The sequence below is a fragment of the Lampetra planeri genome, chromosome 1 (genome assembly GCF_965212315.1).
Source record: "Lampetra planeri chromosome 1, kcLamPlan1.2.h2, whole genome shotgun sequence".
Classification (NCBI taxonomy): Eukaryota; Metazoa; Chordata; class Hyperoartia; order Petromyzontiformes; family Petromyzontidae; genus Lampetra; species Lampetra planeri.
The window spans coordinates 10394302-10413405 of NC_136107.1; the positions used below are offsets into that span (position 1 = coordinate 10394302).

At 47.1% G+C, this 19104-nt stretch overlaps 1 protein-coding gene across 20 annotated transcripts in view; it reads right to left on the reverse strand.

Moving 5' to 3' along the window:
- LOC144717543 (CLIP-associating protein 1-like) overlaps positions 1 to 19104 on the reverse strand; it is an 83792-nt gene that overhangs the window by 21968 nt on the left and 42720 nt on the right. For 12 of the 20 annotated variants that reach the window (XM_078593047.1, XM_078593000.1, XM_078593038.1 and 9 more), the window contains 10 exons: positions 17775 to 17845; positions 16516 to 16760; positions 16161 to 16224; positions 8943 to 9106; positions 7533 to 7611; positions 7226 to 7369; positions 4108 to 4188; positions 2400 to 2543; positions 2067 to 2173; positions 16 to 154 (listed from right to left, as the gene is read on the reverse strand). In XM_078593047.1, the coding sequence (XP_078449173.1) occupies positions 16 to 154; positions 2067 to 2173; positions 2400 to 2543; positions 4108 to 4188; positions 7226 to 7369; positions 7533 to 7611; positions 8943 to 9106; positions 16161 to 16224; positions 16516 to 16760; positions 17775 to 17845 (1238 nt within the window). Of the gene's footprint in view, positions 1 to 15; positions 155 to 2066; positions 2174 to 2399; positions 2544 to 4107; positions 4189 to 7225; positions 7370 to 7532; positions 7612 to 8942; positions 9107 to 16160; positions 16225 to 16515; positions 16761 to 17774; positions 17846 to 18948; positions 19012 to 19104 lie in introns of all 20 variants that reach the window. The other 8 variants (XM_078593093.1, XM_078593074.1, XM_078593084.1 and 5 more) reach the window with 2 other exon arrangements.

Sequence of the window (19104 nt, forward strand, 5' to 3'; positions counted from 1 at the left end):
GGGTGGGCTGCTCACTGTGTCACTCTCCTTGCGTGGTGGCTCGGTTAGGTCCTCCTGGCTACGGAAGCTCAGGTTCTGTATGGCCTCCGATACGCCGCGCAGGGAGCTGTAGATGTCCTCTGCATTCAGGTTTTCCGTGTCGTAGTCCAGCAGGCTATCCCGCCGGCAATGTGTTTTTGCAAATGCACGCACACCGCAAGGTGCACGCAATGGTTAGTGCGCACACGAGCAGGAAGGGAAATATGCATGAGACATGGATCGTGACACACAAACACGCAAGTGCACACTCGCACGCATGCAGACGTACTCTAAGTACAAGCAACAGTCTAACCGACTGGAACCTATGGTGTCAGTTTATTTACTTTTTTGGCACAGACATTAGTTTCTGTTTGGTTCCTCGGGCAGGCTTTGGGCCAAACTATTGCAGTAATTAATTAAAATAGTTTAGCTAGAAAAGGCTAATTGAGTCTCATGAATCGTTTTCAGATGGGGCCTGCCAAATTTTCACAATAGGGGGGCAATGGTTGCTATGTATATTCCAACTGAGTAATTTGCAGGCAATTTTTTATATCTGGAAATTTTGGACCATGACGCCGGCACACAATGGCCTACTCTTGAGAATGACGTAACGGGATCTTTGACGTCTACGCGCAAGCAGACGGTACGCATTTTTAAGGTTAACAAGCGGCAAACGTGCTACTGCTAGGCCATGTCACCGCCCCAGTTGGCTTTACTGGTGTACACCAGAGGTACAAAGTGTTTATATAATATACTAACAAAAATGCACACCTAGAAATGAGTTCATATTTAATTTGTTTAGATATCAGAACATTTGAAATTGTTTTGTGTCATTGTTATTCATGCCACACCAACTTGCATGCTCCAATAAAGGCAATACAAAGACTAAACTATGGAAATCCGAGGAGGAAAAAATCCATTCGTAATAGATATTTGTCCAACAGAAAATGATCATTTATATCATGAAAAAACTCACCAGTTACTGCAAACATATATAATAATTGTTTGATATTGCATTTCTCTAATCAGTTGTTCTTTAACTCCAGTCCTAAAGTCCCTCTTAATGTTCTGGAGTTCCCTGCTTATCAATCAACAGGTGTTTGCAGTAAATTACTACCAAAGTAATGTTTGAAAGGAGATTGTTGGTAAACAAAGAAAAAGAGTGTGGCAGCGTGACAACTGGAGTTTGAGAACTGCTGATTGCAACACAGATTTTGCACAAACCACGAACTGGCACGAATACGACACTGAATTTGCTGTCGCCAAAAGCCATGAAAGTGAACGTCACAGACGGCAGTATTTGTGACAAGTAATGCTGCACAAATACTTTTTTTTTCCAGTGTTCCAACATGCGCTCATGCCACTGCAGATGAGGCGAGTGGTGAACAAAAAGCACCCTTCCTTGCCCCACTGATACTCGAGCATTCCGTGGCCGCACTGTGTTTGCCATGCAACCCAGAGGAGGGGACCCAGGGAGCCCGGAGCAGCAGCAGCCGCAGCAGCAGCAGAGTCAGTAGGAGCAGTCGGAGCAGCAGCTTAGAAGAAGCCAGGGATAAACTGTGCTATTACCTGGGTGAATATTTACGCCAGATGCCTTTGGGAGCATAGGCAGAGAGTGGGGACAGAGGCTGGGGGCGGAAAGTAGGGAGGGCTAGGGACCGAGGGGATAGGTCAGCACCCAAGCCCCACGCACGACTTGCCAAGCGATTGGGGGTAAAGGTTCATTTGTTAAGGTAGGTTTTAAAGGACGTGGAATGAATGGGAAAGGGAAAGAAGAAAGCCACACACAAACATAATGTGATTTGTAACTGGTATAATTAATATGATTACGTAAAATAAGTTATACTTAACACACTTGCATCACATGAAGACAGATGCCAAATGTCAGCTAAATTGCTTGTCGATACAAACGTATCTCAATTTTGACATTGGCACATCATCAGAAAATGTCTCAGTCACACAATAGTGGAAAACAGAATGCATACACAATGTGATTAACAAACAGATTCTCTATCTAACAGGCCACAGTGCCTTTTTGAGAATCTCACCTGGGGGAGAGGGCCCCCTGAGAGGTCATGGTAGGGGAGGTGAGTGGGCTGACACGACCCAGCGAGGCACGTGGTGTCCCACGGGTCACCGTGCTGCTAGGAGAGCTCTGCAAACACAACAGTGGCACACGCACATAAGTGGGTGTACAAACAACTATCATGTATCGGGTGCAATCCTAACATAGCCTCTAGGTTGCTTCAAGCTGGACTTTACAATCTCACAAACATTTCCACTACCAATTTCTCCCTTTGGACACTGTCTGGAGAAGGAAAATATACTTTGACAGCACATTAGTATAATTACGGTGCAGCGCAAGGGAAAAACGGGCGTACTGTGCCGGCATTGCTGGTGTTGCGCAGGTGGTTGTGGAGAAGCTTGGTGGCTCCCTCTTGGAAGGTCTTGGGCAGCGCCCCCAACAGCATGGTGAACTCGGGAGTGTTGAGCTCAAACAGGGCAATCAGCACGGCCTGTGCCGCCTGCAGGCAAACGACCGCATCAATGCAATATCAGCATCACTTCGCAAAGGGCGGCAGGGACCCGCTTGTGGGGGTGTGTGTGTGTGAGTGGTGGCGTAGCGGTTAGCGCGCTGCACTACGAACCCGGCAACCAGGGTTCAATTCCCACTCATGGTAAATACCAGTGACGATTATCTGAGTACCTGGTGCGGTGTGTAAACATGGCCGCCGGGCGTGGTGTTGGTCACCCGCTCCCTCGTGGGCCGTGCCGTCTTTCATAGGTGCTCGCTAACAGCCCTTGCCCCAATAGCCTGCTAATGCTATACGGGGAATCTTCATATACACTAATGGTCAAAACTATTTTTTGCTCATCAAACATATGCATACTTGTCACCTTTCATTTTAGACCGATGCAGCTAATGACAGTTACTTAGTAAAATCAAAAAACTAAAATTGTAAAATGACAATGGTGACTGAACGTACACACCGTAGATTGCCAATGGCATATGTTGATGGCCTAAGGTGCAAATGAACACTAATTAGCAATGTCACTGATGTTACACGGAGCTTACCACTGAAGTTAAACAAGGAATATTGATTGCAAAAACAACATCAACAGAGAGGTTTTGTCAGCTGAAGCCAAAACCTTTCTTGTTGTTGGGTGCTGCAAAATATATGAGGAGAGGGTAAGAGAGAGTGAGTCTTAATTGAGTGCCCAGAAGCCCCAGAGCTTTGAAGCCTCCTGCTGCATAGGACAGTGCCATGAGAGAGCCTTAGCGCACACAACCAGAAGCCCGCAGCAACCCATGCCGCAAACCGCATCAGCCAGGACCCACCACCTGCCGCCCAACACAGTGCCGTCCCTGTCCATTCGTCCGACCGACCGCGCCAGCACTTTATGGACAAAGCACCCGTCCTTTTTTACTGCCTCAGGTTATGGAGGATGGCACGGCAAAATGTTAAGAAAATGCCCGTGCCACACAACACGCACCACGGTGAATCGCCAAACTCAACCGACCCATCACACCAGCCAGGGCTTGATCTCTACTGTGCATTGTTCATGTCTTTATTTGTCCAATGGGCCTTCATTTTAAATGGATATTAAGTTTAATTAGACCGAAACTGTAACTCCTCGATACTGCATCCAGCACATGTTTCCTCAGCAGTAACTACTCGTTGCCGAGATTGACTTGTGTGCTGTTAGCTGTGTGGTCCTGCAGCTATAGCTACTTGTACATTTTAGTGTAATGTATTGTGGAAAATGTGTGCAAGGTAGGAAACCGACACACGTGCTGATTAACATTCCAGTCCGTAACCATAACTTCTTTAGATGGCTGGCTTACCTAAATCGCTACTTCTAGATATTTGATTATCTGTTACATTATTAAAATTATAATGGGTGACCAAGCAGCAGGTAGAATCCCCATTTGGAAATGAAAGTCACTCAGTTGCACCATCTCATTCAATAAAAATCGAGTTCAAGATCAAGCTCTGGCAAAGGGTACACAAAATGTCCATTGCAGAACAAGACGGTCACAGTTAAGGGGCATTCCGAGTGACGCCGCACGGTTGCCCTGTGGTCTACCTTTTTACAGGGCCCATCTGTGGATCCTTCCAAAGAACAAGATCTGTACAAGGTTTCATCGGCATACAAACCAGGGGCGGTCTGATGGTGGGGTTGGGAAGGTACAGGGCAAAAACGTTTCATTTGATGGAGAGACTGCAATGTATAGTTTATAAAATCTTGGAAAGCCACAATGGCTGTGTCTTTTAAATTAACACAAGCATGTATTGAAGTTCTCTCAGATGGGCAGATGTGCTGAAAGTGTGACAGAAAAATGTACGCAGTGCCGAGGACTCGCACACCACATATCCCCAACGTCAACTGTTGTAAATCTACGTGTGTGACCATTTCCACAACTAATGTGTAACGCTCCATTTCCTTGCTGTGGGCCATTATGTGAGTGGTTATGTTTGGGCTAAATATTAAATAGTAGTCATGGACTACATAGGGAACACACTGCACTTGGAACACACGTCCACACATCAGTAGAGTTTGCACTACATTTCATTGCACCCTATACTGCTGTGAATACACTTATATTGACACATCAGGATGACGGTAGATTAAGTGATCACATTCTAGCAAAAGGAAAACATCTGAAAGTAAGTTTATGATTAAAAATGTTTGAAGCTTCTTAAATGTTTCCAGTTTGTGGCTCCAAAATGAAATCTACGCACTACTTCCAGCGAGACAAAGTGCACATTCGATTGGTAACATATCCACTTAACAACCAAGGATTTCTATTAAAGCCCCCAATAGCCTCCAACGAGTCTGAGGTCACTCATTCTTTGGAACTCCCTTTCCTCCAGCCATCTGTGCTCTCGACTCCGCCTCTGTTCCAAGTCCAGGCTCAAGACCTTTTTTTTTTTACCCCTATGACCAACAATCCCTCTCTATAACATAAGAATGTCTACTGTTTTATACGGCAATGAAATGTACTTAAATTTAAACATTATATATGAATGCAAGTTATAACGTATTTTAAAATTGTATTGCTCTTATAAATGGTTAAGGTTCAATAATGGACAAGCATCAACATTTGACGAATAATTTGTAGACTTGTCCACTGCGTGAGTTTACATATAAAGCAAAAGAAATGCCTAAAGGCACAACCGTAAGCTTGCCGATTCCCAAACACACGTTCTTCTGTGGTATCATTTAGCGGTAGTAAAACAAAGTCACATTCAAGGTCAAATAGCTTGAAGTCACTGTGACCTGAATGCAAACATATCTGAATTATGCTTGTGGTTAATTATTAAGACACATTCACACAAACGCTCCACTTATTTCCCTAGGCTAAGCCTGCATGCATGTTAATATTTCAAAGTACATATACTGAAAGCCTACGTGTTAAACTAAAATTATAAAGTTAAAATGTTTCACTATGAAACTGTAAATGACTGCATGCGTTAACACATAACGCAATGTTAGAAGAACGGTAACAAAAATTAAAAGACTTTGAGTAGGCTCAAATGTCCTCTATGCACAACACTTAAACACATGCGCCAACCCACGCCAACCAAAGAAACCACAGCAACGGTTTATAATTAACTTAAATTGCAATCGTGCCACAAAACTACATCGGATATGCCCTTGCATTTCTAAGAACGCATATAAAAAAAATCCTCAATTTGCTATGTTTAGACAACAGTATTTGAACCCAATTTCCCCTGTGCTACCAGTGAATGCTGACACCACGCTCAAGTGTAAATCACTATTGATGCACCTTTGTAAACATGTATACACGCGCTGTGCATATATAAAATAAAAACATGCATTACTTGAGGTAAAACATTTTACTCAAGACCAGTTCGAAGCTGCTACGAACTGGGAAAGGGTGCCCTCTCCTGGAAGCCAGCATGCAAGCAGCTGAGAGTGTAACGTGGTTGTATTTTATTTAGCGCGTGGGTTTGCGCCAAGCCTTTGTACATTTGCAAAATATCAGTGGCCTACGACCGCGGCTAGGAAATGTGCATCATTGTATGTCTTGCGCCACAGCGCACAGCTACTGCATATTACAGCGATGTTATTCCATGCATCTATTTACAAACCGACGATACGTGTTCAGATCTACCGGTTTAACTTGTCAAGACTATCTATGGGACCTTTTGGCAGTATCAAAATTGACTTTACTCTTTTGGCAATAATACAGGCAATAATACAGGTGTTAAGATGTTCAAACATGTTTGTATAAGTTAGGTATAGGTTCAAACGTCTTTGAACATACGGATACCTTGATCTATTGCCAAAAAGGGTAAAGCCTATTCTATTTTCATCTGAGACGCTGTCAACTAATATGAAGTTTTAGTACAAAATGTGGACATCAACAACGTTAGCCCAACAAATGTTGCCTTTCCTTAATGCGATCAAACCCACTGCGGTCCATGTTTCTGTATTTATCCATCATCGGGTGGTTTAATGATTCACACGGATTCATAATTGTTTTTGGGGTTAGAATGCTTAAGTGTAAATCCATGTGGTGCCAAATACTGTTTAAATAATTATACATTAAATAAATATATGCATCTGAATGCAGTCGACTGGGGCGAATGCGCAAGGTGCATCATGGAGGGATAAGGATTGGAGGTTCGGAATCTGTGCTGTACATGATGTAGACACCTGAAATACATAACAGCAGTGGCATTTATTTTCAATGAGGAAAGAGGCCAACAAAACAAGTTTCTTATAATAGAAAAGCATACTCTTAGTTCTTTCGGTAAAGTCACGTAGGTAAAAAATGAAATAAAAATTAATAAAAATAAAACAATAAAAATCACGACGTTTCGGAGGCAACACAAGTCTCCGTCATCAAGTGGGACCGTCACAGCCAGATTTGCTGCACCTGATGACGGAGACTTGTGTTGCCTCTGAAACGTCGTGATTTTTATTGTTTTATTTTTATTAATTTTTATTTCATTTTTTACCTACGTGACTTTACCGAAAGAACTAAGAGTATGAATCCTTGCAGTCACGAAAGCTTCAAATCTAGAATAGAAAAGCAGTTTCTCTGTGGCGGCCGATGCAATACCCCCATGTGATACCTAGGGGGACAATGCTCACAGTCCCTCAGGTGATGATGAGAACCTCCTCACACTGGCTATCAGATACGGTGGTTCTCTCCTCTCCCTGCGGCTTTTACCTTCCTGACGTCAGAGCTTTTGGGCTCGCTGGTCCAGGTGATGATGCGCGAGACGGCCAGACGGGTCTCGCTGGAGTTGACAAAGTCGGCCGGGTCCATCTGCAGGGCCAGACTTTCGATGTACTTCAGCACGGCGACCTTCACCTGAGGGAGACGTGGTACATTAGCCACACCCATTAAATGGTTGCCGTGCCACATCACGACCAGCTCTCCCGACAAAGCAAGCAGCTTTGATCGGGGAAAGCTGGTCGTGAAGTGACATGACAAAGCAAGTAGTTTTGTAAATGCAGATTAACAGATCTCTCACCTTGAGGTTGGGTGTCTGCGTCTGGTCCACAATGAACTTCATCAGGATGTTGAACTGCTGATCAAACTGGAATGAGTCCCTATACATAGCAGAGAAGAGATGTTTTTACTCATTTGTTTCTGCAAGTGAACATTGTATTCTTTAAAGCATTACGGAGTACCTTGCGAGTGGAAAATACATTTGTAGTGACTGTGAATGTCACTGTGTGGTGCCGGGCTTGCGAGGCCACAGCGGATATGTTGTCATTATGTGCAGCCTGGTTACTGGGCGTAGTACTAGCCCTAGCGGGGCTTGGGTGAGCACTGGTCAGCGCACAGGCACCACGTATAGTGTGCGGTACGGGCTCCCGGTGAGGGAGCGAGAGGGAGCGTCAGCCAGCCAGGGTTACGTTGGGGCGTGATACGCTGGTTGACCTGCCGACACGTGACTGGATGATATTGGACGGGGGCCGCTGGGTGATTACGTGGTATAAAGGAGCTCTCGGGAGCCTTCGGGAAAGAGCGAGAGAGATCTAGAAGGTGGGCGGGGCGAGGGGCGGAGCCAGCCCCAGCCCGGGCTGATATAAGGGGGCCCCGTGAGGGACTCGAGGTTCTTCGTGTTGTTGGTGAGTGAAGATCCACGTCAGGTTCAAGAAGCCTCTAGCCAATGCAGTCCGGGACCCAGCTCGTGGTCCGGACCGGGATAGCGGGACCGTGTCTAGTTCTGCCGTAGCGTGGTTAGATGGGCGTTCAACACCCGAGTGTAGGTTACGTTATGTTGTGTTGAGTTGATGTAATAAATAGTGTTGCTCCCAAGACAACGTCTGCGACTCAGTTGGACTCACTTCACATTGCTTCGCAATTATGCAGTACACAAATGTCAGTGATATCTAAGATACTGACAGGTGGCAGATTTAATTCACAGCCACTTATCAATCCACTGCTAGATTCTAGATTTGAAGCTTTCGTGACTGCAAGGAATCATATTCTTAGGTTTTTTCGGTAAAGTCACGTAGGTAAAACATCAAAATTAATGAAAATAAAATAAAACAAAAATCACGACGTTTCGGAGGCAACACAAGTCTCCGTCATCAGGTGGGACCACTGCTAGATGTTTCTCAACGTCGTGTAGGTCATTCGAGATGTTTCATTATACTTCACCACGCTGGTCAGTATTGATAGGAATTCAATAATTAGTAGCTCATATACATCGTAACTACCAGTGTTGGCCAGCACTGATGTCTCAAGGAGCCAGATAAACATCAAGCCCATACTGTGATTACCGAAAATTAAAAGAGGTTGGATACATAGGTCCCTTACCATCACCTAATCCTCCTCTGGTAAACCTGAGCTCTCAATCTACACCACCCAAGGCAAGGGCAGCAGTGGCAGAGAGTGCACAGCTTCCGGTGGAGCCAGAATGTGCCATTACCTTGTCACGTCGAGGCAGCGCTGCACTTTGGTCTGCACAGAGCCCAATAGATCGGCACCCATCTTCTTGAGGAGCTGGGTCAGCAGCAGGTAGAGCCAGTCATGCAGCTCGTCGCGGTACAACACCAGGAAGTCCACCAGTGTCTCCAGGAACATGCTGAACACCTGTCGCACGTGCATACCCGCACACGGGCACACACGGGTGCAGCGGACAGATCGGGGGAAAATACGAAATGCAGCTGAGTTTAAGTGCACACACAAAGACCTAAACATATTAATTAAAGCTCTGTATATTAGTATGCGGGAAATTATAAAATGATTACTTAAAAAACAAGTGTGACTGCAGAATAATGCAAAGACAAGGCCAGCCATGTAGTTTAAAATATCTTGTACTTCTAAATACATGCTAGCACAGACTTAAACCTCGAGGTTCATTGATTAGACTTTACAAATGTATACTCTTTGGTTCTTTCAGTAAAGTCACGTAGGTAGAAAAATCAAATCAAAATAATATATATCACGACGTTTCGATCGCAACACAAGCGATCGTCCTCAGGCGGAAAAAATAATCCAGCAGTAGAACTGCTGAACCAGGAAGATCACAGCGAGAGAGCTGCTACAACAAGGGGTCATATATGTTGGCCACAGGCGAGCAAGTGGGGTCTGAGCTGGAAAGGAGTCCCATCCCCGCACGGGAGATTAACACAACTGTTGTGGCTTGCGTGCGGGGATGGGACTCATTTCCAGCTTGGACCCCGCCTTGCTCGCCCGTGGCCAACATATACAACTTATTGTTGTAGCAGTTCTCTCGCTGTGTTCAGCAGTTCTACTTTTGGATAATTTTTTCCACCCGAGGACGATCGCTTGTGTTGCGATCGAAACGTCGTGATCTATTATTTTTATACCTACGTGACTTTACCGAAAGAACCAAAGAGTATGGATTCCTGCAGTCACGAAAGCTTCAAATCAAGATTTACAAATGTACTTTAAAAAGTTGAGAGCTGAAGACTTCCAATTGAAACTACTGCTGATGACCAAAACATTGTTTCCACCACTGCATATTGATGTTACGTTTGTTTTTCCAACAATACACCGTTACTCCCAACAGAAGAAATCACCGGACAGAAGAATTAGGCATGGGTTAGTGTCTCACGCAGGAAGGGAGCATGTTAATGGTGAGCATGAGTGTGTTAGTGTCGTGCAGGGAAGTGCACAACACTTACTCTCTATTCCGTCCCAGCACAAGAACGCAGGATGCAAATCAATGTGACAAAAAAGAAAATGAAGACAATGTCAGTGTCGTACAGTGGTGAATAACACAAGTCTGGGCACCACAAGACAGGCTCGGACATGCCCTGCATATTCGGTTAGGTCACCCACATCAAACCACAAAGCATAGTTGTGAGTAGATCACACAACACACTTGATGATAATGATAAGGTTCATCCACTCAAACTCCATCTAACCTATATAATTCATTTTTTGTCTGTCTGTCTATCTGTCTGTCCGTCCGTCTGCGTACGCTCCCTTGCGGGGGATGTAGCTCTCGGACCGTGGGGTTCGCCGAGATTAAATTTTGCAGGTGGGCACGCCCCCGGCCCCGCGGTAAACTTAGGCATTTCCGATTTTTCGTCTCTAAACTTTAAATCGGACCGATTATCGATTTAGTGCGATTTCGCTTTATTTATTTATTTAACGCTTTATTTATTTATTTAATATCGCCGACCGGCGCGGACCACGGCGGTTGCCCCTGGCAACGGGTAGCAACAACTTCGCTGCGGGGTGGACGCCATTTTTAATTCCCGTTATAAATATGCGCACGCATTAACACGCGACTATGAGGTAAATTCATCAAAGTTTCACGTCCTCTTCACTCCCCCCCACCCCAATGTGTGCAATTACTATTATAGGGTCGGTAGATAATAAAATTACAGAGATTAGACAGTATTATTGTAGCGCGGGGGGGGGGGGTTAACGGCCCCAGTACCCAGCCTCAGCCGGGTGGGCAATCTAGGCGAGGCGGGAGGCTCTGCACGGTACTAGGCCTCGACACGCAAGTCTGTCAGGCGTCGACTTTGTGGTATAAACTCGATATACCCAGCGTTGCCCGGGGGAAAAATACATTTAAAATCTTCTGAAAACTTTAAAACATAACATCCCAATGAAAATACAACTGTGTAATTAAAACTCTAAACCCGACCGCGCCAAGAATCGATTCTCTGAATCGCGAAAAGCAATCGAAGGTTGTAGATTCATTTAGAATCGCCTTATTTCCGTTTAATATTAGTTGGTTATAGAGTTGATATAAACTGCTACGAATGGGAAATATCCGGCGTTGACCGGGGCTAAAATATAATTAAAAACTCCTGAAAACTTTAAAACATAACATAACAATGAAAATAAAACTCTGTAATTAAAAATGGAAACCTCCTATGCGCCAGGAATCGATTCTTTGAATCGCGCAAAGGAATCATCGAAGGTTGTAGATTCCTTTAGGATCGCCCTTAACATGTGGTGAGGGGGAGAGTGGTGAGGGGGAGAGTGGTGAGGGGGAGAGTGGTGAGGGGGAGAGTGGTGAGGGGGAGAGTGGTGAGGGGGAGAGTGGTGAGGGGGAGAGTGGTGGAGGGGGAGAGTGGTGGAGGGGGAGAGTGGTGAGGGGGAGAGTGGTGAGGGGGAGAGTGGTGAGGGGGAGAGTGGTGAGGGGGAGAGTGGTGAGGGGGAGAGTGGTGAGGGGGAGAGTGGTGAGGGGGAGAGTGGTGAGGGGGAGAGTGGTGAGGGGGAGAGTGGTGAGGGTGAGGTTGAGTGGTGAGGGTGAGTGGTGATTGGTGAGGGTGAGTGGGGAGGGTGAGTGGCGGTTGTTAGTGGTGATTAGTGAGGGGTGAGTGGTGAGGGTTAGTGGTGAGCATGAGTGGTGAGGGTGAGTGTTGAGCGTGAGTGGTGAGGGTGAGTGGTGATTGTTGAGGGTGTGATTGGTGAGGATGAGTGGTGAGTAAGGAGGGTGAGTGGTGAGGGTGAGTGGCGGTTGTGAGTGGTGATTAGTGAGGGGTGAGTGGTGAGGGTGAGCAGTGAGGGTGAGCAGTGAGGGTGAGTGGTGATTGGTGAGGGTGTGAATGGTGAGGATGAGTGGTGAGTGGTCAGGGTGAGTGGTGAGGGTGAGTGGTGAGCGGTGAGGGTGAGTGTTGAGGGTGAGTGGTTAGGGTGAGTAGTGAGGGTGAGTGGTGAGCGTGAGTGGTGAGTGGTGAGCGTTACTGGTGAGGGAGAGTGGTGAGGGAGAGTGGTGAGGGAGAGTGGTGAGGGAGAGTAGTGAGGGAGAGTGGTGAGGGTGAGTAGTGAGTGGTGAGGGTGAGTGTGAGTGGTGAGGGTGAGTGGGGAGGGTGAGTGGCGGTTGTTAGTGGTGATTAGTGAGGGGTGAGTGGTGAGGATGAGCGTGATTGGTGAGGTTGAGTGGTGAGCAGTGAGGGTGAGTGGTGATTGGTGAGGGTGTGATTGGTGAGGATGAGTGGTGAGGGTGAGTAGTGAGGGTGAGTGGTTGTTGTGAGGGTGAGTGGTTGTTGTGAGGGTGCGTGGTGAGGGTGAGTGGTAAGAGTGAGTGGTGAGGGTGAGTGACGGTTGTGAGAGGTGATTAGTGAGTGGTGAGGGTGAGTGGTGAGGGTTAGTGGTGAGGGTGAGTGGCGGTTGTGAGTGGTGATTAGTGAGGGGTGAGTGGTGAGGGTGAGCAGCGAGGGTGAGCAGTGAGGGCGAGTGGTGATTGGTGAGGGTGTGAATGGTGAGGATGAGTGGTGAGTGGTCAGGGTGAGTGGTGAGGGTGAGTGGTGAGCGGTGAGGGTGAGTGTTGAGGGTGAGTGGTTAGGGTGAGTAGTGAGGGTGAGTGGTGAGCGTGAGTGGTGAGTGGTGAGCGTGACTGGTGAGGGAGAGTGGTGAGGGAGAGTGGTGAGGGAGAGTGGTGAGGGAGAGTGGTGAGGGTGAGTAGTGAGTGGTGAGGGTGAGTGTGAGTGGTGAGGGTGAGTGGGGAGGGCGAGTGGCGGTTGTTAGTGGTGATTAGTGAGGGGTGAGTGGTGAGGATGAGCGTGATTGGTGAGGTTGAGTGGTGAGCAGTGAGGGTGAGTGGTGATTGGTGAGGGTGTGATTGGTGAGGATGAGTGGTGAGGGTGAGTAGTGAGGGTGAGTGGTTGTTGTGAGGGTGAGTGGTTGTGGTGAGGGTGCGTGGGGAGGGTGAGTGGTAAGAGTGAGTGGTGAGGGTGAGTGACGGTTGTGAGAGGTGATTAGTGAGTGGTGAGGGTGAGTGGTGAGGGTTAGTGGTGAGGGTGAGTGGCTGTTGTGAGTGGTGATTAGTGAGGGATGAGTGGTGAGGGTGAGCGTGAGTGGTGAGGGTGAGTGGTGAGTGTGAGCGGTGAGGGTGAGCAGTGAGGGTGAGTGGTGATTGGTGAGGATGTGATTGGTGAGGATGAGTGGTGAGTGGTCAGGGTGAGTGGTGAGCGGTGAGGGTGAGTGTTGAGGGTGAGTGGTGAGCGGTGAGGGTGAGTGTTGAGGGTGAGTGGTGAGTAGTGAGGGTGAGTGGTGAGCGTGACTGGTGAGTGGTGAGGGTGAGTGGTGAGGGAGAGTGGTGAGGGAAAGTGGTGAGGGTGAATGGTGAGGGTGAGTGGTGAGGGTGAATGGTGAGGGTGAGTGGTGAGGGTGAGTGGTGATTGGTGAGGGTGAGTGGTGAGGGTGAGTGGTGAGGGTGAGTGGGGAGGGTGAGTGGCAGTTGTGAGTGGTGATTAGTGAGAGGTGAGTGGTGAGGGTGAGCGTGAGTGGTGAGGGTGAGGTTGAGTGGTGAGCGGTGAGGGTGAGCAGTGAGGGTGAGTGGTGATTGGTGAGGGTGCGATTGGTGAGGATGAGTAGTGAGGGTGAGTGGTTGTTGTGAGAGTGAGTGGTGAGGGTGAGTGATGAGGGTGAGTGGTAAGAGTGAGTGGTGAGGGTGGGTGACGGTTGTGAGAGGTGATTAGTGAGTGGTGAGGGTGAGTGGTGAGGGTTAGTGGTGAGCATGAGTGGTGAGGGTGAGTGTTGAGCGTGAGTGGTGAGGGTGAGTGGTGATTGTTGAGGGTGTGATTGGTGAGGATGAGTGGTGAGTGGTCAGGGTGAGTGGTGAGGGTGAGTGGTGAGGGTGAGTGGTGAGAGGTGAGGGTGAGTGAGGGTGAGTGGTGAGTAGTAAGGGTGAGTGGTGAGCGTGACTGGTGAGTGGTGAGGGAGAGTGGTGAGGGAGAGTGGTGAGGGTGAATGGTGAGGGTGAGTGGTGAGGGTGAGTGGCAAGTGGTGAGGGTGAGTGGTGATTGGTGAGGGTGTGATTGGTGAGGATTAGTGGTGAGTGGTGAGGGTGAGTAGTGAGGGTGAGTGCTGAGCGGTGAGGGTGAGTGGTTGTTGTGAGGGTGAGTGGTGAGTGGTGAGAGTGAGTGGTGAGGGTGAGTTGTGAGGGTGAGTAGTGATTGTTGAGGGTGTGATTGGTGAGGATGAGTGGTGAGTAGTGAGGGTGAGTGGTGACGGTGAGTGGTGAGGGTGAGTGTTGAGGGTGAGTGGTGAGTGGTGAGGGTGAGTGGCGGTTATGAGTGGTGATTAGTGAGGGGTGAGTGGTGAGGGTGAGCGTGAGTGGTGAGGGTGAGCAGTGCGGGTGAGTGGTGATTGGTGAGGGTGTGATTGGTGAGGATGAGTGGTGAGTGGTCAGGGTGAGTGGTGAGGGTGAGTGGTTGTTGTGAGGGTGAGTGGTGAGGATGAGTGGTGAGGGTGAGTGGCGGTTGTGAGTGGTGATGGGTGAGTGGTGAGCGGTGAGTGGTGAGGGTGAGTGGTGAGGGTGAGTGCTGAGTGGTGAGGGTGAGTGGTGAGAGAGTGGTTAGTTTTGAGGGTGAGTGGTGAGGTTGAGTGGTGAGGGTTAGTGGAGAGTGGTGAGTGGTGATTGGTCAGTGGTGATTTGTGAGGATGAATGGTGAGTAGTGAGGGTGAAGTTGAGTGGTGAGGGTGAGTGGTGGTTGTGACGGTGAGTGGTGAGGGTGAGTGGTGAGGGTGAGTGGTGAGGCTGAATGGTGAGGGTGAATGGTGAGAGTGAGTGGTGAGTGGTGAGGGAGAGTGGTGAGTGAGAGTGGTGAGGGTTAGTGGTGAGGGTTAGTGGTGAGAGTGAGTGGTGAGGGTGAGTGGTGATTGGTGAGGGTGAGTGGTGAGGGTGAGTGGTGAGGGTGAGTGGTGAGGGAGATTGGTGAGGGAGGTTGGTGAGTGGTGAGTTGTGAGGGTGAATGGTGAATAGTGAGTGGGAGTGGTGAGTGGTGAGGATGAGTGGTAAGGGTGAGTTGTGAGTGGTGAATGGTGAGGGTGAATGATGAGTACAGTCAGTATATACTACGATACAGTCAGTACATACTACCACGGTGAGTAGCTACTAGAGTCAGTAGATACTATTATAGAGTGAGTAGATACTGCTATAGAATTTATAATTACTACTATAGTCAGTGGATACAACTATAGAGTCAGCAGATACTATACAGTTAGTCGTTACGAGTATATAGTCGGTAGATACTACTGTAGGCCCAGTAAATACTACTATGGTCAGTAGTTATTACAGTCACTAAATACTACTACACAGTCAGTAGCTACTACTGGCTCAGTAGATACTACGGTACAGTCAGTAGATACTACTACAGTCAATAGATACCACTTCCTCTGTTGTATGTAAGGTGTTGTTAGTATATATACCTACGAGGGGTAAAGATATTTTTTGAGGGGGGGTGGAGACCACAATTTTCGGAAACCTTTTGACATCAACTATTTACCCCACACTTTCTACAACTTTTTGGACTTGTGAAAGCCTCTTATATATTTGTTGGTGGAGAAATGTACAAACAGCCCACCGGGCTTTGACAATACCTTAGTATCTGTGTATATATATGTAAGGTTTTTAAGAAATATATTTTTCACCCGGGCAAAGCCGGGTACTTCCGCTAGTAACTTATAATTTTTTTCAATATATTATTGTAATTTTTTTGTTACTTCCAGAAGTTTATTTCCACAGTTTTAATTTGAGCTATTAAAAAAAAAGACAAAAAATCCAGCATATTACATTGAAATGTTTACACAAGACACAACAGCTGACACAACAGGCATCTCATTGATCAACACACTGATTAATCACCTCATGCATTAATTGGTACAATGTGATGAATGCATTCCTGCCAGTAAAGTGGTGATGTCAAATTACCTTGCTGGGAGGGTCAGCGAACATCCTTGTGAAAATCTCGCAGAGTCTCTTCAGCTCCACGCGACTGTTAAGTAGATCAAAGGCACAAACCAGGATGAACCAAACAGTTGCTGGCACAGGACACATTCGACCATCTCCGTCATGAATAAAACACTGCTTTACAACTTTAACATGGACTGCAATTGTACAACGCAGGTGTTTTATTCACGACAGCATCTGTTTGTACGTTGCTGCTTATCTGCAATGGAATTTGATGCTGCTGGCACTCTCCATCCGTGAGTCCCATGCAATGAGATGCGCCTGCAATTGTCCTCTGCTCAGTGGCTTTGGTGCAGAGGGGAGGGGGGGCCTGCACCTGAGCGTGCGCTGTGACTTGAAGAGAGCCTGCAGACCGATGAGGCCCTCCTTGCGCTCGGTCCAGTTGGCGCTGGCGCAGCGGTTGAGCAGCTCCGCCACGTCCTCCATCTGGCGCAGGTAGAGCGACGTGGAGCCGTTGCGCGAGCCGTACGAGCGCTCTGAGCACGCGCTCGATGCGTCGCTGTTGGCGTCGTCGTCCGAGTACATGGAGCCGTATGGCTCGTACCTCCGTCGCGGCTTGTTCTAAGACGGGAAGTGCAAGGGGGGGGGGAGGGGGGGGAGCAGGAGAAAAAGAGGACGATGAGCACACGTGTGATAAGAACGCCAGAACACTGAGAATTCACAGTGCACGTTCGCGGAAAGCCGTCAAGGAACATGGCAGTCCAAATGTAAAGAAGGCTGATTGATTAAGGCTTGTATTTACTTAATTTGGCTTGACTATGAAATCCAATGTTGTAGTGCGTATGGAAAAAAAATCGCACGTGTGGACTGCCGTACTGATGCCACAACTCGTGCGGATTTCCGTGAGATGCGAGAATGACTGCCACATTTACAAGTGTATATGTACAGCATTTATTTATATATAACACAAGGAACAGCTGTTTGGAAAGGCTGACCTTTTAATAATAACAAAAAGATACCACCTTAACATGTTGTCGTGAACATAATTTTGATACAGGAGAGCCAAGGAAAGAAGGCCGCGCTGTTATCGACATTCAATAGCCTAAAATAGAAATTATTCAGATGTTACTGCACTAAAAAATATTCACTCTTTAAACACAAATGCACATGTGAAACAGACACATAGACCCCAAAGTGCTCGTGTAATTAAAGTGGAAACTCGGCAAAATCAAGAGCACTTTGAAACACAAGCTATAACATCAGTCAATGCCAAGTGAAGAATGCAAACCCGACATGGAGTACCTTGCTCCTAGGATCTCCAAGCAGCTGCGTGTAGCAGGGTGGTTATGGGGCAAGAGGTTAAACTCGATGTTATTACATGTAACCCAAAGCACCAGTTGTGCAACAGCACAGATGATCCATCTTACTTGCGAGTAGAACAGCGGGTGTTAGCGTTAGCAGGTGCAGTACAGGAAATTAATACAGGTGGCACAAAGTAAATGAAGAAAGGAAAGTGGTGAAGATAGAAGAAAAGAAAAACAGCGGAAAAAGGAAAGCAAATGTGAGAGGCAAGAGAGAGCAAAGAGAGGTACAGAACAGATAAGAGGTTCGAAGAGATGCGTAGTTGCGTCTTACCAGTGCGTCCGCTACGGCCGCTTCGATGTCATTTCCCAGCAGCCGCCCAGAGTGGCTCAACGAAAACCGGTCTGTTAGGGAGACACCACAAGAGGCACGCAGTGAGATCCAAGTCGTTAAACAAACCAACGGCACAGCCACAGCCTTGTATTTGTTCAGGAACCATTCACTGGTTGGCCACTGCCGCTCAACAGGAGAGTTACATTTACTGGTCAGAAATATGCCAAGAATTAATCATCAGCTGTGCTCTTTGTTTGAGAAAAAAACGATGCCTCTCATCACGAGTATTCATTAGGAAATGTGATTTTTCTTGGGAATAAAATACATCAATTGCATTATCTGCCCTCTCAGAAAGTAACAGAATAATGGGGTTAACCAAGACATGACAATGTAGGTGCATTTAATGTCATAACAAAGCCCCAAGCTGTCAAGAACCAGGAGGAGCCAGTGTCCACTTGACTTATGATATTACCAATAGGTTCCAAGGAAAGATCATCAGATTGAATACCATAAGCATAATGTAGGCAGATCCTTAACTAATACAGAACACACCACAAGCAGAAATGCACTAAATGCAAATTGCCAAAATGGATCCAGTTAACCTGTCAAAAATTACAATTTTAATTAAGATGCTTCCTTTAAATATAATACTATAAGCAACTCTTAATTAAATTAGTAATATTTGGTTAATGGTTACAGATCCAGATTTGGCAGGAAAACCACAGAGCTATTGCTCAAGAGTTTTGGCAGTGCTGTGGCTGCAGAGAAGCGACACGTGGCCATGTTAAACAAATTTAAAAACAACCCATGCGCTCTGTTAAAACAGGTCACGCTGCCGGGCCATGCAGCACACACACCATCTCTCATCACACACGATTCACTGTTACACGAGGAAAATGCACAGGCCTTTCACAAAACACAACACAGGGACACAAAACGTGGCAGTCACTGGCCAGACACTAGGGTTCCAAAGGCAATGGGGCACCTATGTCACAAACGAGTGCAACTAAAACACGATGTAGTTAAAACAAAAAGAGGGAGGGGGAAAGAAACATTCATGCCCATTCAAGGACTGAAAAAAAACATCATCACTAGAGATATATTTTAATCAGATGGAAGAAAAAAAAAATATCCTCCGCGGGTTACGATGCGCATGCTGGCGGCACGTGTTCACCTGCGGGCACGAGCGGCTCGGAGGAGGAGAGTGCGCTGGTAGAGCGGGAGTGGTGGCGAGAGGCTGCCATACGGCACGGGGGAGGGATGGGGTTTACACGCCCCAGCCAACATCGTCAGAACTGGGGTGCGGGACGTACAACCACCTTTGACTATT